Genomic DNA, 20,187 nt, shown 5'->3' with positions numbered 1-20,187 from the left:
ACGACTTGTCCAAGGTCCTGTTAGCTGCTTAGTATCAAACCAGGATTCAAAACAGCACTATGCTGATTAGTACCACCATGCCCTTTGCTTGTCCCTTTTTCCTTTGTGCAAGGGAGGGGGCAGAGAGAAAACCTGCTTATCATCAGTGCTTTGCCTGCTTTTGGGAACTGCATTTACTAGTGATAGGAGCTGTACCTTCTCTGTCAACTCGGTAATTGGAGAGTTAATTAGAGCACCTAGGAAGACATTAAGTGACTGGCTCAGGGACACAGTGCCAGGATGTATCAGAGACAGGATTTGATCTCTGATTTTTCAGAAGGGTATTTTCATTTCCTTAAACACTTTGTATATTGATACTTAGTATGTGCTTACTTCTCAGAGTGGTGGGGGGTTTTGTTTGTTTTTGTTATGTTTGGCTAGGGTTCTCCTTGATTTACAAGTCTTTGCAAATATACCTTTCATTTCCCAGTCATAGTCTGATACCAGTTTAATCTTGCCACTCAAAAAACAAACGGGCTTTTAATTAGAATTTATTGTCTTCTACCTTTCCAGTTTAAAAAAAAAGTTATGTAGTGTGGAAAATGGAAATTAGACAATTGGGAGGACTTCCTGGGTATGTGAGGCAAAAGCACATGTGGGAAAGAGTAACCTGCAATGGATGATCATGTAATCTAGTCCTCAGGACTTCCCTATTTTTTGAAAGGCTTACAGGACCTGATTTATTTACCCTTTACCCCAATTTACCCTAAAACAGGTAAATGAAGTTAGGATAGAGTAGTGGTGCATAAGCTGGCTTACCTCTAGGCTCCCATTGGACTATGCTAGAATGGAATCTTACATTTTATAGATGAGGAACCTGAGACTCTCCCCCCCCCCCCCCCCAAGGAGAGTGATTTGCCATGAATCTCAGAGAATAATAGTGAAAAAAGCTGGGACTCAAGTGGAGGTCCATCATTTCAGGTTCTCTGATTCTCATTGCTCAATACCTCTGCACAAAGATGCCTCATAAGGAGACTTAAAACAGGAATCTTTTTCCAGCACCTGTTTGCTTGTACTTCAAGATTCTAAAAATTTCTTTAAAGGAACCCCTAAATTAAAGTTTTTAACCAACAACATTGATGGAAAATACCTACAGTTCTTATTGTTGTTGGAACCTGACTGGTGTACTGGGGCTGAGGGAATGGAGAAAATTGGGGGGGGGGGGGTTGGTAATGGCAAATGGGGAAGCCAAACCACAGAAGAGGAAAATGGAGAGGGCAGGACCAAAGAAGCCAATTAGAGGGAAAAGTACATATCTAGACCAGAGGGTGGAGAGCTTCAGGGAATAGCTTTTTCCCTAGAGTTGATGCTTGGAGCTGGGAGAAGCAACAGGGAGAAAACTCCTTGGGATTCCTTATACTCTGATATTCACTATGAATACTAGGGTGGTCCTGGTCCTCCTGGCTCTCTGCATTGTCACCATTTTTGCTCTGGTTTGTGTTCTGTTGACTGGTAGGGGTTCCTCCAGCCAACCTTTCCACTGTCCTTCAAGGACCCCTGTCAGTCAGTTTTGGCTGCACTCTAACAGGAGCCGACTGTTCTCAGATTTGACCCAGGAGGAGTTGGCCTCAGTGATGCGCTTCCTGACCCAGCAGCTGGGGACAGGGTTGGTAGATGCAAGCCATGCCAGCCCTTCAGACAACTGTGTCTACTCAGTGGAGTTACAGCTACCTCCCAAAGCTGCAGCCTTGGCCCACCTGGATGGGGGAAAACCACCACCTCCCCGAGAAGCTCTGGTGGTGGTCTTCTTTGGCCAGCAGGCCCAGCCTAATGTGAGTGAGTTTGTGGTGGGTCCACTGCCGAGTGTTTCCTACCTTCGGGATGTGACTGTAGAGCGCTGTGGGGGGCCCCTCCCTTATTACCGGCGTCCAATGCTGAAGACTGAATTTACCCAGATGTGGAAGCACTTGAAGGAAGTAGAATTGCCTAAGGCACCTGTCTTCCTATCTTCTGTCTTCAATTATGATGGCTCTTCTTTGGCACCTGTGCCCTCACCTTCTCATGGCTTTGGATCAGGGGAACGTACCACCTGGCTTGCCCTCTATCAGAATGTCTCAGGTGCTGGTTTTTTTCTTCATCCTGTGGGGCTGGAACTACTGCTTGATCATGGGGACCTGGACCCAGCTCGATGGTCCATCCAGAAGGTCTACTATCAAGGTTACTACTATGAGGACCTTGGCCAATTGGAGCAAAAGTTTAAGGCTGGCCAAGTGGATGTGGTTAGGATTGCTCCACCCTTACCAGATGGGGCATCATCTTTGAGGCCCAAGGTACCTCCAGGTACTCCTCCTCCTCTCCAATTCTCACCCCAGGGCCCCCGCTATAGTGTCCAGGGGAGTCAAGTGGTTTCTCCATTTTGGACATTTACCTTTGGCCTTGGGGTATTCAGTGGGATGAGGATTTTTGATGTACAGTTCCAAGGGGAGAGGGTAGCCTATGAGATCAGTGCCCAGGAATGTCTCTCCATCTATGGTGCTAATTCTCCTAAAACGATGATGACCCACTACTTGGATAGCACTTATGGGATTGGCCGACACAGTCGGGGGCTAGTAAGGGGAGTGGATTGTCCCTATTTAGCCACTATGGTGGATGCCTATGTACTGGTGGGCCAAGGGACAGCCCAGTTACTCCCTGGGGCCATATGTATATTTGAGGAGGCTCGGGGAATGCCCCTTCGAAGGCACCATAACCAGGCCCAGGGTCGTTACTTTGGTGCTGTGACTGGTTCAGCTCTTGTTATCCGATCGGTGTCATCTGTGGGCAACTACGATTATATCTGGGACTTTGTATTACACCCTCATGGAGCACTTGAGGGAAAGGTCCATGCCACAGGCTATATCAATACAGCCTTTCTAGGTGGGGGAGAGGATACTCTTCGCTTTGGGAACCGAGTAGGGGAACAAGTTCTGGGGACGGTGCATACTCATGCCTTTCACTTCAAGCTGGACCTGGATGTAAAAGGTAATTTGGGATTGGGCACAGGGAATCTTTAGGGAGGATATCCAAAACATCAATCTTTGGAAGGAGGTCAGGGTGGGATATAACTGGAGCACCACAGAAATAGTGACCCATTTGACAAAAGAGTGACCTAAGTGATTATATTGTCCACTATGAGGTATCAGGCATAGTCCCTGAAACAGGTAATTAGATGTCTTGCCACACATTCTCAAGCTAATCAGAATTATTCAATTTTTCTAGATTTTCTGTTTCTGTCTAAACTGATTTCCTTTGCTGCTTGCAGCATGCTTTGGGGTCCAGTGATATAACATATGAGGTGTGGCCAGCTGTATAAACCCCAGAGGCCAAGGTAATTTGAGTGAGTAGGGTAGTTACCAACAAGCCAAATAATTGTATGAAAGAAGCTTGGGTCCCCTAAGCATTGTTGTAGAGCCCAAAATGGATATTATTTCACTTGAGCCTCTCAGCTCTGTGAGGTAGGAACAATATAATCTCCATTATACCAATAAAGAAACTTAAAGGAGATTGACTTTTCCACATTGCCATAATTTGAACCCAAATTTTCCTGACTCGTAAATTCAATACTAAAGATTATTATTAATAATAATTTCAATATTAAGGATTATTATAGACTATAAAGGCACTGGATGGGGGAAAACCACCACCTCCCTGAGAAGCTCTGGTGGTGGTCTTCTTTGGCCATCAGGCCTAGCCTAATAAGGTGGGTAGAAGTTTGGAGGAGGTACTACCTGGTAGCATCTTTAAGAGATCCCATCAATAGTCCTTTAAAAGTAGAGGCATCTCATTTTTCCTGTAGTGGATGGCATCTTTTGTCAACCTTACAAGTGAATATAGGGAGTACATTTTGTGCATGTAATTAGTATTTTTTTTTGCAAGACAATGGGATTAATTTATTCAAGGTCACATGGCTAGGTAATTTTAATTATCTGAGACCAGGTTTGAACTCTGGTCTTCCTGATTCCAGGGATGCTTCTCTATCCACTGTGCCAACTAGCTGCCCCATGTAATTAGGATTTTCTCACCATCATTTAGTGGAAAGCATGGAGATAGGCAGTAAAATCTGCTAAGAATTTGAACCTGGAGGGGATTTTAGAGATCATCTATTCCAACCCTCTCTTTTGTTTTCCTAGTTTTCATTCTATTTTTTTAATAGCCACAAACAAAAGCAAATTAAACACCAAATGAAATGTGTACATTTTGTACTCTTCAAATCTACCTCAAGTTCCTTTTTGCCTTTTATTTTTTTCCCTTCCTTCCTTGCTGCTTCCAATATAGCCAAAGTATATATGGTTCTGATTCTGTTTTTTTGATATATATCTTTTCCTACAAGTTAGGCATACGTATTTAAATGTGTCTGTCTATATTTTACATGTATACACACGACATATGTAATATGTGCTAGCATTGTGTGTGTTCAGTTATGTTCAACTTTACGACTCCATGTATCATACTGTCCACAAAGTTTTCTTGGCAAACATACTGGAGTTCTCCAGTGGACTAAGGCAAACAAGTTAAGTGACTTGGCCAGGATCATATACTACCGGTGAGTGAAGCAGCATTTGAGATTTGGGTCTTCCTGATTAGATCCAGTGCTCTATCCATAGAGCTATCTAGGTGCCTTAAGACACAAACATAGACACAGAGAGAGACACACACACACATACACATATACACTACTATACTACACACCCACAGAGAGCGGAATAGGACCCAGAGAACTCCAGAAAAGGGAACCCCCTCTGCTGATGCAGGTTGACCCCTACTCTGCAATTTAAACTTTGAATTTTGTCTAGAGCACTAAGGTGTTCAGTGACTGCCACATGCCAAAGTGTGTTTCAGAGGCAGGACTTCAACCTAACTGGGTATTCCTGGATCCAAGACCAGCTCTCAATATACTAGAATTACAGTAGTACACCATAATATATTCAACCATTCTTTGATTCTTGACCATATAGATGGTTTCCTTTTTTTTATTGCAAGTAAAACAATTATGAATTTTAAAATATAAATATCCCTTTATAATTTTTAAGGTAAGGTCCTATAAGAATTGCTAGAACAGAAATTATCATTTTTTTCAGTCTCATCATATGTTGACATTTACTACTCTCCAAAATGTTGGCACTAGTCTGTAGCTCCAACATTTTATTAAAATGTTTTGTTTCCTTGTCATTGAACCAATTTTGATTTTGAATTTTTAAAAAAATTTTTCTCATTTTAGTTGACTATGAAGTGGTTTCTTAAGGTTGATTTACATCAGTATTTTTACTTAGTCATTAACAGTTTGTAATTTTTCTGAATAGTCTTCCATGTCTCCTGTATATTGTTGCATTGGTCATCTACACATGTGTATGTATACATAAAATTATATATGTGACAACTAAGACCTTTATTTTATGTTAGATTTATCTGATAATTTGCTCTAAATGCTTTTCCCAATGTTAATTTTAGAGATGATTTTTGCATTGCAAAATTGTATATTTTTGTATAATCAAATCTATTAATTTTGTCTCCAATAACATTTGCTGGTTTGACAAAAATATCTCTTCTATCCCTACTCAAGACATATTACTCTTTTCCCTTATTTTAAAAGATATTAAGTTAATGGACTACCTCATTTTACAAATGAAGAGACAATCCCAGGCAGGAGAAGTCACATGCCAAAGTGTCACAGTATTTGTGCCCAGTACCCATGGTGGTTGGGTAGAATTCTCCAGCAAGTTTTCCTAAATGAAGTAGTATTTGAGTTGAACTTTAAGGAATGACAAGGGATCCAATTGGGAGTGAGGACATTCCACAAAATGCATAGCAAACAGTTCTAAGACAGCCTATTTAGCTATAAGATAAGCTTTTAAGGAGGGGAGTAACCAAAAGATAAGGCTAGAAAGGTACAGTGGTTACAGAAAGTAGAACCTTTAGAGAACCACTGGTGCTTTTGAGCAGAAGTGTGACTTCAGAGTTGCTGAAAGGATATTTCACCCTATGGTATAACAGAGGGCTCATAGGGCAGGGGAAGTAAATGGGTATTGGAGACATTAAGTTATTGCAGTTGTCCAGATAAGTGGTTGTCAGGGTTGGTATCAAGATGATGGTCATAGAGTAGAGGAAGCACAAAAGGGTATAACCAACCAATCAAAAAGCCTAGGTAACTACCTATGAAAAGCAAGGGAGAAGGAATAGTCAAAGATAGCCCTGAGGTTATTGGGTAAATATGTGAGGTTGGGTGCCCCAAATAGTGATCAGAAAAGAGGAGATTGGGGGGGGGAAGATGATAAGCTTAGTTTGAAGGAATAAGAGGAAAGCTGATAGGATAATAACTTGACAAATTGTAAGGAAAGGGAAAGTTTGGTCAGGGTGGGAGAAACCTAAGCATGTCTGTAAGCAGTTGGGAAGGAGCTAAAGATGAATAGAGAATATAATGGAGCAACTCCTGTGACTGGAAGAAATGAAATTGGGACAGGTGGAGGGATTAGCCCTGGCAAGATGGAAGTTGTGAAGTAGATCTTACTCTGAAACCAGAAGGAAGGAGGGGATAAGTTCTGATAATGTGACAGATTTAGGAGTGTGGAAAGTAAATGGGAAGATTCCTAATAATAGAGCAAGAGGTAGGGTTATTTTATTTTTAAAATAATTTTTTCCAATTACACGCAAAGATAGTTTTCAACATTCATTCTTTTGCAATTTCCACTTTTCCTACTACCCTCCCTTCCCTTCCCCCTCCCCATGGCGTCAAACAATCTGATATAGGTTATACATGTCCAATCATGTTTAACATATTTCCATATTAATCATGTTATGAAAGAAGAATTAGAACTAAGGCGAAAAACCAAAAGTTTTTTAAAATGAACACAGTGGGGTAGCTAGGTGGCACAAAGGATAGAGCACTGGCTCTGGAGTCAGGAGGACCTGAGTTCAAATTCGACCTCAGGCATTTAATAATTACCTAGCCCTGTAACCTTGGGCAAGTCACTTAACCATTGCTTTGCAAAAACAAAAAAAAATGAATATGGTGTGTTTTGTTCTGCATTCAGACCCCATAGTTTTTTTTTCTTTGAATGTGGATTGCATTTTCCATAATGTATGTCTCAGGATTGTCTTTGATTACTGAATTGCTGAGAGGTGCTGCATCCATCATGGCTGATCATCTTACAGTGTTGCTGTTAATGTATACAATGTTCTGGTTCTATTCACTTCACTTAGCATCAGTTCATGTAAGTTTTTTCAGGCTTTTCTGAAGTCCAACTGCTCATGATCTTTTTTTTTTTTTAGATTTTTTGTCCAAGGCCATACGGCTGGGTAATTTTAAGTGTCTGAGGTCGGATTTGAACCCAGGTACTCCTGACTCCAAGGCCAGTGCTCTATCCACTGCGCCACCTAGCCACCCACTGCTCATGATCTCTTACAGAATAACAATACTCCATAACATTCATAAATCATAGCTTGTTCAGCCATTTGCTAATTGATGGACATCCCCTCAATTTTCAGTTCTCTACCACTAAAAAAGAGCTACTATAAATATTTTTTGTACATGTGGGTCTTTTTCACAAATTTTCTGAGAAGTTCAGGATAGGTGGGGTAGAATTGTGCCTTTTATACAGGAAAAAGGTGTGAAGCTGCCTTGTGGGGAATTTAATAGGGTGTCTATCAGAGATGAGTTGATGATTTTTTCATCACTTATTCTATGTGTGTGTGTGTGTGCATGTGTGTGCGTGTGCGTGTGCGCGCGCGCCTCTGTGGTTTGTCTGAATTAATCTCAAATGATATGTAACCCAACCCCTACCATGCCTCACCCCTGCAGGGCTAGAAAATTGGGTGGTGGCAGAGGATGTGGTGTTTGAACCCATAACTGTGCCTTGGAGTCCTGAACACCAGCTGCAGCGTCCACAGCTGACAAGGCAGATACTGGACAGAGAAAATAAGGCAGCCTTCCTCCTGGAAGATGACCTCCCCAGATATCTCTACTTTGCTAGCAACCACACCAATACTTGGGGTCACAGACGTGGATATCGTGTCCAGATCCGTAGTCCTGCTGGAGTACATCTACCCCAGGAGACCACCATGGAGAAGGCATTCAGCTGGGGAAGGTGAGGAAAGGAGGGAGGGCTCTGGGTGGGAAGAATCCCTGTACTGGAAGTCTCAGCTCATTAGCTCCTCATCCCTTCCTCCAGACCAAAGAGAAGTGAGGTGGGTAATAATATCTCTCAGCATCTGGAGGGAAGACTAACTACATAATTATTCCACCCCACCCCACCAACTAAGGCCATCAGATTTACCTGGAGCCCCCCCCACCTCATGGTTAGGTACCAGCTGGCAGTGACTCGCCGAAAAGAGGAGGAGCCACAAAGCAGCAGCATCTACAACCAAAATGATCCCTGGACACCAACGGTGGTCTTTGCCAACTTCATTGACAATGAGCTGCTCTCAGGGGAGGTCAGTTGCCCTAGATTTGGGGGTGTGAGAGAAGTTAGCTAGTCTCCGAGTTCAGTCTTTTTTGTATATAGGGTGCCAGTCCTTAGACCCTTGACTTTGAATGACTGAGCCATTTGGAAGGATGGGGGGACTTCTTTGATGATCAACACCAGGGACAGAAACAACAACAATAATTGTTATTGACTGTTTACTATGTGTAAAACAATATGCTCTAAATGCTGGAGGAGATAAAATTTAGAAGAGAAAACTGTTCCTTTCCTCAGAAAACTGTTCCTTTCCTCATGGATCTTAGTTTAGGAAGGGCACAGGATTCAAAGGACCTACATCTACAGATAGAAGTGCCCATACAGGCCATCTAATCCAACCCTTTCAAAATAGGTTGTGACTTATCCAAGGTTACAAATAGTGACAGAGCTAGAATTGAAAGCCACATATCCTGAATCAAAATTCAGTTCAGTTTCTACTCATCCAGATAACTACAAAACAAGTACAACAAAAAAGTGAAATTATCAAGGAAGTGGTTGATACTGGCAATGGGGAAGGCTTTATGGTGAAGGTAGCATTTGAACTGGGTTTTAACAGCTATATTTGACAAAGTGATATTGGGAAGCAAACATGTTTTAGACATACAGAACACCATAAAAAGGCATGCAGGCAAGAAGGATATAGACATATTCAGTCCAATTTGATTGGAGTATAGTCTGTGAAGAAGTGTAAATAGATGAAAAGACTGGAAAGGTGCTATGGTCATAGATTGTGGAGGGTCCACAAATGCCAGAATTGAATTTTATTTAATATACAATAAGTCAAAAAGACATTGAGTAGCAGAATGATGGCTGAATTTAATGTATAATAGTTGATATTGGGCAACAATGAGAGAAATTTGAGAGGAGAGAATAAAGGCTGAAAAATTTTGGGAAGTTCTTTTAATATTCTAGGTGGATGGTAATGAAAGTTGATACTGAAATGATGAAACAGAAAGAAGAGATGACGGATGTGTGAAAGGTTTCAAACATAGATACAACAGACTGGTAAAGTGATTGGATATGAGTGATAAGGTAACTTTAATATGGGAACTGTGAATGAGTCAGTGACAGAGAAATGTTGAGTAACAGTATTTGGAGTAAAATTCTATTTTGGACATGCTGAGCTTGAGAACTCTGACCAGCTGGAGACAATTTGTACATATTTGTAGACCCAAATGAAGAACTTAGGTCAGGGACTGAGGTAGCAACAGAATTCCATGAGTAAAGGGAGGGAAGGGAGAAAGGGGATAAATATTGTACCCATTATATACTAAATACTTTACAAATATCTCAATTGATAGAGGGAAGGATGATATTTGAAGGTATAGGGGTTAAGGGAATAATGTAGAGGGAGACTGGGAGAAAACCAAGGGCTGATGTGAAACACTGATGCTGATACCAGCAAAAAAGACATGGAGCTATTGAGAGAAGGCAGTATCTCTGAAGTCAAGGATTGAGAGAATAAGTAGAAAGATATTATCAATGAAAAATAAGACTCAAGAGTTTTAAAAAAGAAGACTAAAAAAAGGGCTTTGAATTTGGCAATTGGGAGTCTGTTCTAAGCAAGCAATTCCAGCAATTTTCATGAGGACAGATGCCACATGACCAAGGATAGTAAGGAAGCGAAGACTCCTCCCATCCTCATTGAATGATAGCTCAGACCTGGATCACAAGTCATCCTACAGCTGGCTTCCCATGGGAGCGGCTAAGACAATGGATCCTATGGGATATGGGGGAAGTATGGTTATCAGAGTGGTTGCTATTATTGAGCTAGATGTTGGAGACTGACAATATTGCCAGGTGGGGGTGGGACGGACAAAGTTCCATTTTCACCACCATAGCTCTTATTCTCTCCTCTTCTTCCCAGGACCTGGTTGCCTGGGTTACAGCGAGCTTTCTGCATATCCCCCACGCAGAGGATATCCCCAACACAGTGACTTCTGGAAATGGTGTTGGTTTCTTCCTCAGGCCCTACAACTTCTTTGATGAGGACCCTTCAGCTTTCTCCCCTGATGCTATTTACTTTCGGGATGATCAGGATGCTGGGCTTTGTGATGTCAACCCCATTGCCTGCCTCCCGGACTTGGCTGCCTGTGTGCCTGACCTGCCTCCATTTTCCTACTATGGTTTCTAAGCCTGCATAAATCCCGACATCTGGACCATATCTTATATTGTAACTCCTCTGGCCCCACTTATTCTTTTCATCATTTTCCTTTGTCCTAACTGGCCCACTTTCCTTGCACATTCTTAAAGTCAGCTGAGTGTCATTCCACACATCCCTTCTGAATTCATCCTTACTCTGTTCCCCCAGTCTTGTCACATTCTTTATTCTTATTTCTTTTTCATTTTGATTCTTTAAAAACTTTTCTCTGTCCTCTCTCCAGAATTTTCATGAGGGAGTGGGATTGGGGGCTATGAGAGGGGGAAAGAGAATTGTGATTTAGGAAAGAAGAAAGCTGGCAAAGTGGAGTACACATGAGAGAAGTAAGTTTCCTTTGGAGACTGGACAATATTTTACAACTAAAGGAAAGAATACATCTGGATATGGGAGGGAGGGAGAATAATAGGGTGGAAGAGATGGAGGGAGGCTGGAAATGGGGATGGGGTAGAATGAAAAGCAATACCACTCAGTCCCATCTCTCCTCTTTGTTCCTCTCATTTTCCCTCTTCCAGTCTTATCTTGAATAACTCTCCTCTTGCCATGACCCCCAACTCTGACTCTGTAAGCCAGGACTTGTTATGATAGGTCCTTATATGGTATAGCTGTTGCTCCCTGCTCACCCTGTTTCAATTCCACCTCACCCTCCACCCCCAATCCTGGCCCGCCCTTGATCCTCCCACCCATCTTGATCCTCCCCCTGTTGCTCTAGCCCTACATGTTCCCTTATATTTCTGCAGTCTGACAGCCTTGCCCTATGACCAAGCATTAGAATTTGAAAGAAACTCTCCCTTTGCCTGGAGATACCCTCCCACCCCCCACCCCTTTCTATTCAGGTCCTGCCTCTCTGATTATCCACGTGACCATGAACCTGAAGACAGCCCTGGTGCTCCTGGTTCTCTCCATCATCACCATCTTTGCCTTGGTTTGTGTCCTGCTGACTGGTAGGGGTGGGGATGGTTCCAGTCAACCTCCCCAATGCGCCTCACTGACTGCCAAGAAGAACCAGTTCTGGCCACACCCTGCCCAGAGCCAACTATTCTCAGACCTGACCCATGAGGAGCTGACCTCAGTGATGCACTTCCTGACCCAGAAGTTGGGGTCAGGGCTGGTGGATGCAAGCCATGCCAAACCATCTGATAACTGTGTCTACTCAGTGGAGCTGCAGCTACCCCCCAAGACTGTAGCCTTGGCCTACCTGGACAGGGGGGGTCCTCCACCTCCCAGGGAGGCTCTAGCCATTGTCTTCTTTGGCCAACAGGCCCAACCCAATGTGAGTGAGCTTGTGGTGGGGCCATTACCCAACCCTTCCTATCTTCGGGATGTGACTGTAGAACGGCATGGGGGCCCCATCCCCTATTATAAGCGACCACTGTCCACAAAAGAGTTTGAAGAAATTAACAGAATGATCTCTGAGCAGGAGCTACCTCGAGCTATTAGTTTTCTCCATCGTTGTTGCTACTACAACAGGAAGAATCTGTTGTCAATGACTACTGCCCCAAGAGGTCTGCGCTCTGGAGATCGTGCCACCTGGTTTGGAATCTATTACAATGTCTCAGGTGCTGGCTTTTACCTCCACCCTGTGGGACTGGAGCTGCTAATAGATCACAGGGACCTGGATCCTACTCGATGGACAGTTCAGCAAGCCTTCTATCATGGTCGATACTATAAGAACTTGGACCACCTCGAACAAGAGTTTGAGAGAGGCCGGGTAGAGGTTGTAGAGATAGCATTCAATAGCACCAAAAGGTCTTCATCTCTCAGGCCTTCTCAGGTTCCCCCAGGTTCTCCTCCTCCTCCACTACAATTCTTTCCCCAGGGTCCCCGATACAGTGTCAAAGGAAGTCAAGTGGCCTCTCTATTCTGGACCTTCACCTTTAGCTTGGAGTTATTCAGCGGTATGAGGATTTTTGACATCCGGTTCCAAGGGGAGCGAGTAGCCTATGAGGTTAGTCTCCAGGAGGTTTTGACCATCTATGGTGGCAACTCCCCAGCAGCCATGATAACTCGCTATTTAGATGGCAGTTTTGGTATGGGCTTGTTCTCCACACCACTAACTCGAGGGGTGGACTGTCCATACCTGGCTACCTATGTGAATTGGGACTTCCTTGCAGATTCTGGAACTCCAAGGACAGTACATGATGCTTTATGCATATTTGAACAGAATCAGGGCATCCCCCTGAGGCGGCATCATTCTGATTTTTTCTCCTATTATTATGGGGGTCTTCCAGGAACAGTGTTGATTGTTCGGTCTGTGTCCACTCTGCTCAACTATGATTATGTGTGGGACATGGCCTTTCATCCCAATGGAGCCATAGAGGTCAAATTTCATGCTACTGGCTATATCAGTTCCTCCTTTTTGTTTGGCTCTGGCCGAAGATATGGGAACCAGGTTGGAGAGTACAATCTAGGCACTATCCACACCCATGCTGCTAACTTCAAAGTTGATCTGGATGTGGCAGGTGAGGGGTCCTGTAGGTTCCTGTGGGGGAAGGGACCAAAGGGAGAAGGGAATAGTTTTGAATTCTCATCTTTTGCTTCATATTTGATACATTGAAATAATTCATACAATAATTTGATACATTGAAAATACTTTTCAAGTATTTACTGTGTGCAAAGAACAAAACGAGATAAGGTATCAGATATAAAGAAACCCTCCAGAAACTTATAATCTAATAGGGGAGATAAACTGGGGTATATATAAAATAACTGTGATTCCAAAGTAGAGCAATCACCAGTGCTATATGAGTTAACTGGAGTGAGATTCTAACTGGGGAAATCAAAAGGTTTCATGGAGGAGAATTTGAACTGGGTTTTAAAGGATAGATTGTCAGGTGAAAGGTGGAAAAGAGGACATTTCAGGAGAGAATAGTGTGAACCACAGTACAGAATTAGGGATGCATGGAGAGTTAGGAACAGTCCAAGATATAGTGTAACTGGGAAACATAGGATACGAAGGGAATTGCAATAGATCAGTTAGGAAAATAGGTGACCACTGGACCTTCACTGTTAGCACAAGAATTTTATTTTGTTGGATGCTCAAAGTTATATACTAGGAACATTATTTTTAGTTATTTAAGAGTTAGTTTTTTGTTACTGATATTGGGTCTGATTTTTTGAAGTGTTTAAAAAATTAATTGAGCAGTTGTTTTAATTACTTAAATTCTCCTGGGAATCAAAATTAGCTGCTTTTTACCCTTAGAATACCTGAAAGGATTCCTTCTATAAAACTTTTTACATGACAAAGTCACAGGACCTATTCAAGCTCAGGGAACATTCTGTAAACTCTGATCTCATTTTTCTTTCCTGGATTCCCTGGAGGATTGCAAGTTTCCCAAGTCTGACTTAGTTCTAAAAGCTCATGATTTTTGCTCCCTCTGGCCCTGATTTCTGATTTCTGCAACCAGAACAGAGCAGAGGACACTGACTTTAGATTTTGCTGTACACCACATTCCAACACCAATCTCCAAGGGATTTGAGAGAGGGAGGTGAATGGGTAGAAAAACTGGGCAGGCAAAGAAGAGTGGTGAATTTCTGTTCCCAGAAAATCTCTACCCTCATTCTATTTATTCTTTCCTCCCCTCTAATACAGGACATTCAATCTAGAGGAGAGGGCATGAAAAATCATGACTTGTACATTTACATCCCTTAGAATCATAGGATCATAGACCTAGAGTTGAAAGAGATTTTAGAGGCAACCCCCTATTTCACAAATTGAAGGGACTAAGACCCAGCAAAGACCAATGATTTGCCCATGAGATTTTCTTAACCTGATTTCCCTACAGTCATTGAGGAAGTTTCTGGTAGTTGTCATTAATTCCTCTATGGCCTTCCTAAAGTACCCTTGATGTCCCTAATTCTCAGACATTGGCAAAGGATGAAAACTCTTCTCTCTAACCAAAAAATAATATGATTGTGTAAAGAATATAACTTTATTATTCAGTTTAAGAGAGAAGTAAAAAGTAAACTGATCTAGTTTTATTTATAGCGCTTATTACCTTTATTTGAATTGCCTCCCCATAAAGAATAATTTTTTTTATGCCTTTAGTCTGTCATTTTTTGGCTTCCTTTTAGACATATGATTTCTAATGCTTAGCAAATACCTAACACATAGTAGGTACTTAATAAATACTTATGGGATGACTTGGTGACATTCATTTGGTCACTACTTATTATTCAATTCTACCTTGCATAGGGAAGTTCTTGAAAGACCAGATACCAGGTGAAGAGGAGAAGTCATTGTAACATCCAGGATATTGGGATTGAGAGTTCCTGAGGAAGGAACACCTCCAAATGTTGGAACAATTTTGCCATTTTAGCCAATTTAGGTAATAGGAAGGCATGAGATTGTTTTTTGTTAGTCCATCATTTCAGTCATGTCTGCTTCTTTGTGACCCCCATTTGGGATTTTCTTGGCAAAGATACTGGAGTGATTTGCCATTTCCTTCTCCAGCTCATTTTGACAGATGAGAAAACTGAGGCAAGCAGGATTAAGTGATTTGCCCAAGGAAGGGCTAGGAAGTGTCTGAGGCTAGGTTTGAATTCATGAAGATGAATCTTTATGACTTCAGTCTGGCATACTATCCACTGTATCACCTAGCTTTCAAAAAAGGTATTAGATATTTATAATTTAATCCTTTATTAGTCTTTGATTCTACCTCACCTTTTTCCTCCAGTAATGGGTTTGTTGAAAGGTCCAGAAGATAACTGTGTAAACAAATGACTGCCACCTTTGTCCTTGACTTTACAGGACAAGAGAACTGGGTGGTAGCAGAGGACATGGCTTTTGAGTCTAGGTCTGTACCTTGGAATCAGGAGCATGAGATGCAGTTGATGCAGCTGACTCAAAAAACACTGGAGACCGAAGACCAGGCAGCTTTCCCCTTTGGGGGCACCACTCCTCGATACCTTTATCTGGCCAGCAATCATACCAATGCCTGGGGTCACCGTCGTGGATACCGGATCCAGATCATCAACTTTGCAGGGCAGCCACTGCCCCAGGAGAGCACCATAGAAAAAGCCTTCAGCTGGGGGAGGTCAGGGATAGGGGTTAGTCAGCCTGTGGAGGGAAGGGTTTATACTAGCCTATGGAGAAACTAGCTACAGAAGCAGTATGGGAAGGGTGAAGGATGATGAATATTGGGAAGACACTTGAATGGGATCAGCCAACCTTTTCTCTGGAGATCCCTGGGTATATGAGAAAAACTCCTATCTGGGAATGGAGGTGGGGGACAATCCTTCCCATAGGCAGGGGAACAGTCCAGTAGAGCCTAGGTAAACTCTGTATATCCCAAGATAAGGTAAATAATTCTATGGGAAATAGGGTGAAAGAAGAGACAGCCTGAAGGTCCTTGTTCTTTTTTCCAACTCTCTTCTGGTGGGATCATAGCATCTTCCAGATCTGACCATAGTCCCTGATTAGGTACCAACTGGCAGTGACACAGAGGAAGGAGGAAGAGCCTTCGAGCACCAGTATCTATAATCAGAATGATCCCTGGACCCCTTCTGTGAACTTCACTGATTTCATCAACAATGAGACCATAGCAGGCAAGGTAGGCAACCCTGGTGAGGGGAGGGGGGGAGGAGAAGAGGGAGCAAGAGCAATAGTGGCTGAATCTCCTTCCCTAGGCTTTATTCTTTATCAAACCAAATTCTCATGCAGGTTGACCCAAAAGTTTTAGTAGCTTTAAAATGCTTAAGATTTTTGAAGCACTCTGTATAGAGCTGGATGAGAGGGTGGATTCCCCAGAGTAGAGATGTCAAATAATTTCACCTGCCTGGGCTACATTGGACCCACAATACCCCCTAGTTTGCCTCAATCAAATTAAAATATAATTGAGAAATAAATAAATAACAAAACAGATAAGCTTACAATGGAAAATAGATAATGTTAACTATGTGGGTTTTCTAAGTCATTATGCAACCTGCAGGACTCCTTATAATGGGGTCTTCTTTTTGAGTTTTTCACTCACCACTACCAGAGAAGTGCCCCCCACCACCATCACTTAAGTAGTAGCTGACTTTTGCCCTTCAGCTGGGGGAGGTCAGGGATTATACATATACACACACATATACATATACATATACATATACATATACATATACATATACATATACATATACATATACATATACATATACATAAAAGCTTTTCATTAACCCATTGCTAAAGACTTCCCAAAGATCCTGGGAAAGACTTAGCACCCTATCTCGAGGTCTAATTTTTCAGTGTTTGGCAACAACTGGTGACTGGTGAGATTATGGTAGAGCTGCCCTATATATTTTTCCTGCCAAGGAATCTCCCATGTTTCTGTCTCTGCCATAATCCAGTGCATAACCCCCTCTTCCTAATCCATACCTCTTTCTGGATGTCCCCACCAGGCATAGTACCCTCTCTGACTGCCCCTCTCCTCCCTCAATAAACAAGACGCTTGTGACACAAATGCAGTTGAGGCTGAGCTAGGAGATCCAACTCTGGGTTCATCAAACTATTTGTTAACCTTCCCCCTGTCTGCTTCTATATCTGAAAGGCACTCCCCACATAATCCTACCTCCAAGAATCCCTCCCTTCCTTCAAAATATATCTCAGGAAACACCACCTACTAGATGCTTTTCCATGAACTCTTTAACACTAATTTCCTTCATAATTCCTTTATGTTTATTTTGTATATTTTATATTTACTTATATGTGTATATGCTATTTCCTCCTATATAATGTAAACTCCTAGAAGGCAAGAATTATTTCATTTTTGTCTTTTTATTTCAAACACCTAGTCCATAGTAGATACATTTCATTCTACTCAATGTATATCATCTATAAGATAAATAAATGCAATTGCTATTTTGAAGGCAGCTAAATAACTCAGTGGATATAGCACTGGTCTTGGAGTCTGGAAGACCTAAGTTCACTTCAAGCTTCAGATATTCACTGTGCAAGTGCTTATCTTCTGCTTGTCTTCATCCACTGGAGAAGGAAATGGCAAACCACTCTCTTTGCCAAGAAAACCCAAAATGACAACAACTGGGGAGAGGGTCACAGGAAAGCACTAACAGTGTCTTATAGGATGGGGGAAGACATCTGGATACCAACAATACCATCATCATTCCCATTTCACTGACCATCTTGCTTTCTCCTTAGGGCAGATGTAAGGTGAGAGGGCAATTGTCACACATACACATACACACACACACACACACACACAGACCATATTTTATATACATTTACTTGTTAGCAGGCTTCTTTCTGGTTTAGAGGGAAAGGACGTTTGGTTATATTGAGATTCTTTTTTCAAGGGGCTAGATGAGGAAGTTATTTTGCATCTTGTAAGGAGCAGGTTCTTCATCCCAGGGCTCTCCCTCTTGTCTCCTCCTGCAGGACCTAGTGGCCTGGGTGACAGTTGGCTTTTTGCACATCCCTCATGCAGAGGACATTCCTAACACAGTGACTGTGGGGAATGGCGTTGGCTTCTTCCTCCGACCCTACAACTTCTTTAATGAGGATCCATCTGTCCAGTCTCCTGATGTCGTCTACTTTCAGAATGACAATGATGCCAGAGTTTGTGAGGCCAATCCTGTTTTGTGCCTTTCACAGACAGCGATTTGTGATCCTGTCCTCCCTGATTTCTCCCATGGTGGTTTTAGAATAGGGTCTTAGAATCTGGCTATTATCTGTCCTCATCATCCAGAAACAAGAGGAAGTAGGAGCTTTGGACCACTGGTAATTAATACCAGGTCTCTAGCCTTACAGTTCTTCTCTCCTTACCAGTCCTTCTTCTTCCTCCCTGAATGTGCCCCTCTCTGCAACTCTCTGAAGACTCAGTTCAGTTTCATCTATTCTAAAACGTTCTGGCTTACTGGTTTCAGAGAGGAGAGAGGAGCACATCCTTTCCCTGGCTCTGAAAGGATGACCAAACTGAGACCTAAAACATTTCATCTTTTCCTTCCTTTGCTTTCTCCAGATTTTCTGCAATCACAGCCTCTCCTGCTTCCTCCCTTATTATAGGACCTGACAGACAAAGCTGTTCTGGGCCTAGGGGAAGGGGAGCTTAGGGTATGTAGTGGGGATAGACAGTGAGCCTAATGGAAGTAGTAGCTCTCCAGAAAAACTCCAGGGCACTCTCATCTCAACCTGAATTTGGAGAGCTGTTGGTGTTGTCCTTATTTCTCTTCCCTAGCCACAACTCTCTTCACTAGTCACAACTCTCTTCCCTATTTTTTCCAACTTCTTGGAATTTACGTTCAATTTTTTAGTGTTTATTAAGTAGCTACTTTGTGCCAGACACTAAGCTAGACAAAGAATGAAATAATCTCGATTCTCAAAGGACCTCAGACTTTGATATTCAATAGAATGTAAGATCCTTGAGGACAGAGATCATTTCTCTCTTTTCTTTTAGTCTATATCCCCCATGACTAGAACAATACTGAGCTTAAATTAGATGCTTACAGATGTTTTCGTGTTTCTCTACTAGTGCCAGGAGGGAGGTTCTATGGCAAGGGCACTCTTGCCTTTTGTACTCCCAACACTACCACCCAATTTCCCATGACCTTAATGCCTGTCTCCTCTCCTTGTGATCTTGAGAATACAGTGGGTGATGTTTTTGATGAGAGGATAATTCTTATCTATTCCACTATAAAGATCACCTCCCCATCATGCCCTTGTCCATCTGTGTCTATTTGAGGGAGGGGGCTGTGTGGGTGTCTGTCACTCTCAGATGTAATAAAAAAAAATTTCCCTAATGAATCTTTATTGTTTATACAAGCCCATCGTTTTCAGGTCCTTAACTTCTCCACAGATAGTGTGAATTATTCATATTCATTTGCAAAATAATAAAAGGTCAGAGTAGCAGCAGCAGCAGCTTAAATCAGAAAATTTTGAATGAATAACATAATTGAATAGGGAAGGGGTAGTGGGAAAAAGAAGAGATGATTGTTTTAAGAGCTGTGGGATTGATTGTCCACTGGATCAACTGTTGTAAACAAAAACTTGTAATAAATAATCCCCATGACCTCAATATATTGTCTAGTCTAGTTAAGAGATATAAATGAGCTTGGGTTTTACCACATTGGGATTGGTTTAGCCTCATCTAGGCTAACTCCCATCCTACCCCTCTCCATCTACCCAGTGGCCTCACATTACCTGTGTTGCCCCCTTGGAATGTCTATACATTTAAATGGATAATAAAAGGAACTGAGATATTTACTCCTGAGAAGAAGGGAGATGGGCATGAACCAGGATAATTTGTCCACCTTCTTAAGAAACTCATGAAACCTTTCATACCTGTTACATTTACTCTCCTTTGGTATCTATCTTAAAAATTTTAACTTTTGTTAGCAGCTTTGTCCTGGGAATAAAAGCATGGGGTGAGTGGATAGAGGGGGTGCCCTCCTGTCTTCCAACCTTAAACCCTTAATTCAAGTAAGCATAGTCTCCTGTATAACCTAGAGGCCACATCCATCAGGACAGTATATTGGGTTCACAGAGCAGAGATTCTAAGCAACTAATAATGTTCAATGTGTGAGCAGAGGGTGGAACATCTCATTCCACTGAACAACTTGTTT

The 20,187-nt window shown here is 42.2% G+C and overlaps 2 protein-coding genes across 3 annotated transcripts; both read left to right on the top strand.

The window, feature by feature from the left end:
* Positions 1–1,385: 1,385 nt before the first annotated feature.
* Positions 1,386–11,261, top strand: AOC2 (amine oxidase copper containing 2). Its single transcript, XM_074223825.1, has 4 exons — positions 1,386–3,000; positions 7,814–8,099; positions 8,316–8,445; positions 10,339–11,261. Exons 1-4 carry the CDS (start codon positions 1,413–1,415, stop codon positions 10,603–10,605), a joined length of 2,271 nt encoding a protein of 756 aa, XP_074079926.1. The 5' UTR covers positions 1,386–1,412; the 3' UTR covers positions 10,606–11,261.
* Positions 11,262–11,410: 149 nt separating this feature from the next.
* Positions 11,411–19,498, top strand: LOC141513714 (amine oxidase [copper-containing] 3-like). Of its 2 annotated transcripts, none has more exons than XR_012475867.1 (4): positions 11,411–13,091; positions 15,380–15,678; positions 16,052–16,181; positions 18,005–18,094. XR_012475867.1 is itself a non-coding variant. In XM_074223818.1 (4 exons), the coding sequence occupies exons 1-4, from the start codon at positions 11,495–11,497 to the stop codon at positions 18,281–18,283; spliced, it is 2,292 nt and encodes a 763-aa protein (XP_074079919.1). In that variant the 5' UTR covers positions 11,411–11,494; the 3' UTR covers positions 18,284–19,498. The 2 variants fall into 2 exon arrangements, 1 of the variants encoding a protein (XP_074079919.1); XM_074223818.1 differs by having other exon boundaries at positions 15,380–15,665; positions 18,005–19,498.
* Positions 19,499–20,187: the final 689 nt, after the last annotated feature.

The sequence above is a fragment of the Macrotis lagotis genome, chromosome 2 (genome assembly GCF_037893015.1).
Source record: "Macrotis lagotis isolate mMagLag1 chromosome 2, bilby.v1.9.chrom.fasta, whole genome shotgun sequence".
Lineage (NCBI taxonomy): Eukaryota > Metazoa > Chordata > Mammalia > Peramelemorphia > Peramelidae > Macrotis > Macrotis lagotis.
Note: the sequence above shows the minus strand (reverse complement) of the source record. Positions and strands in the feature narration are given on the sequence as shown.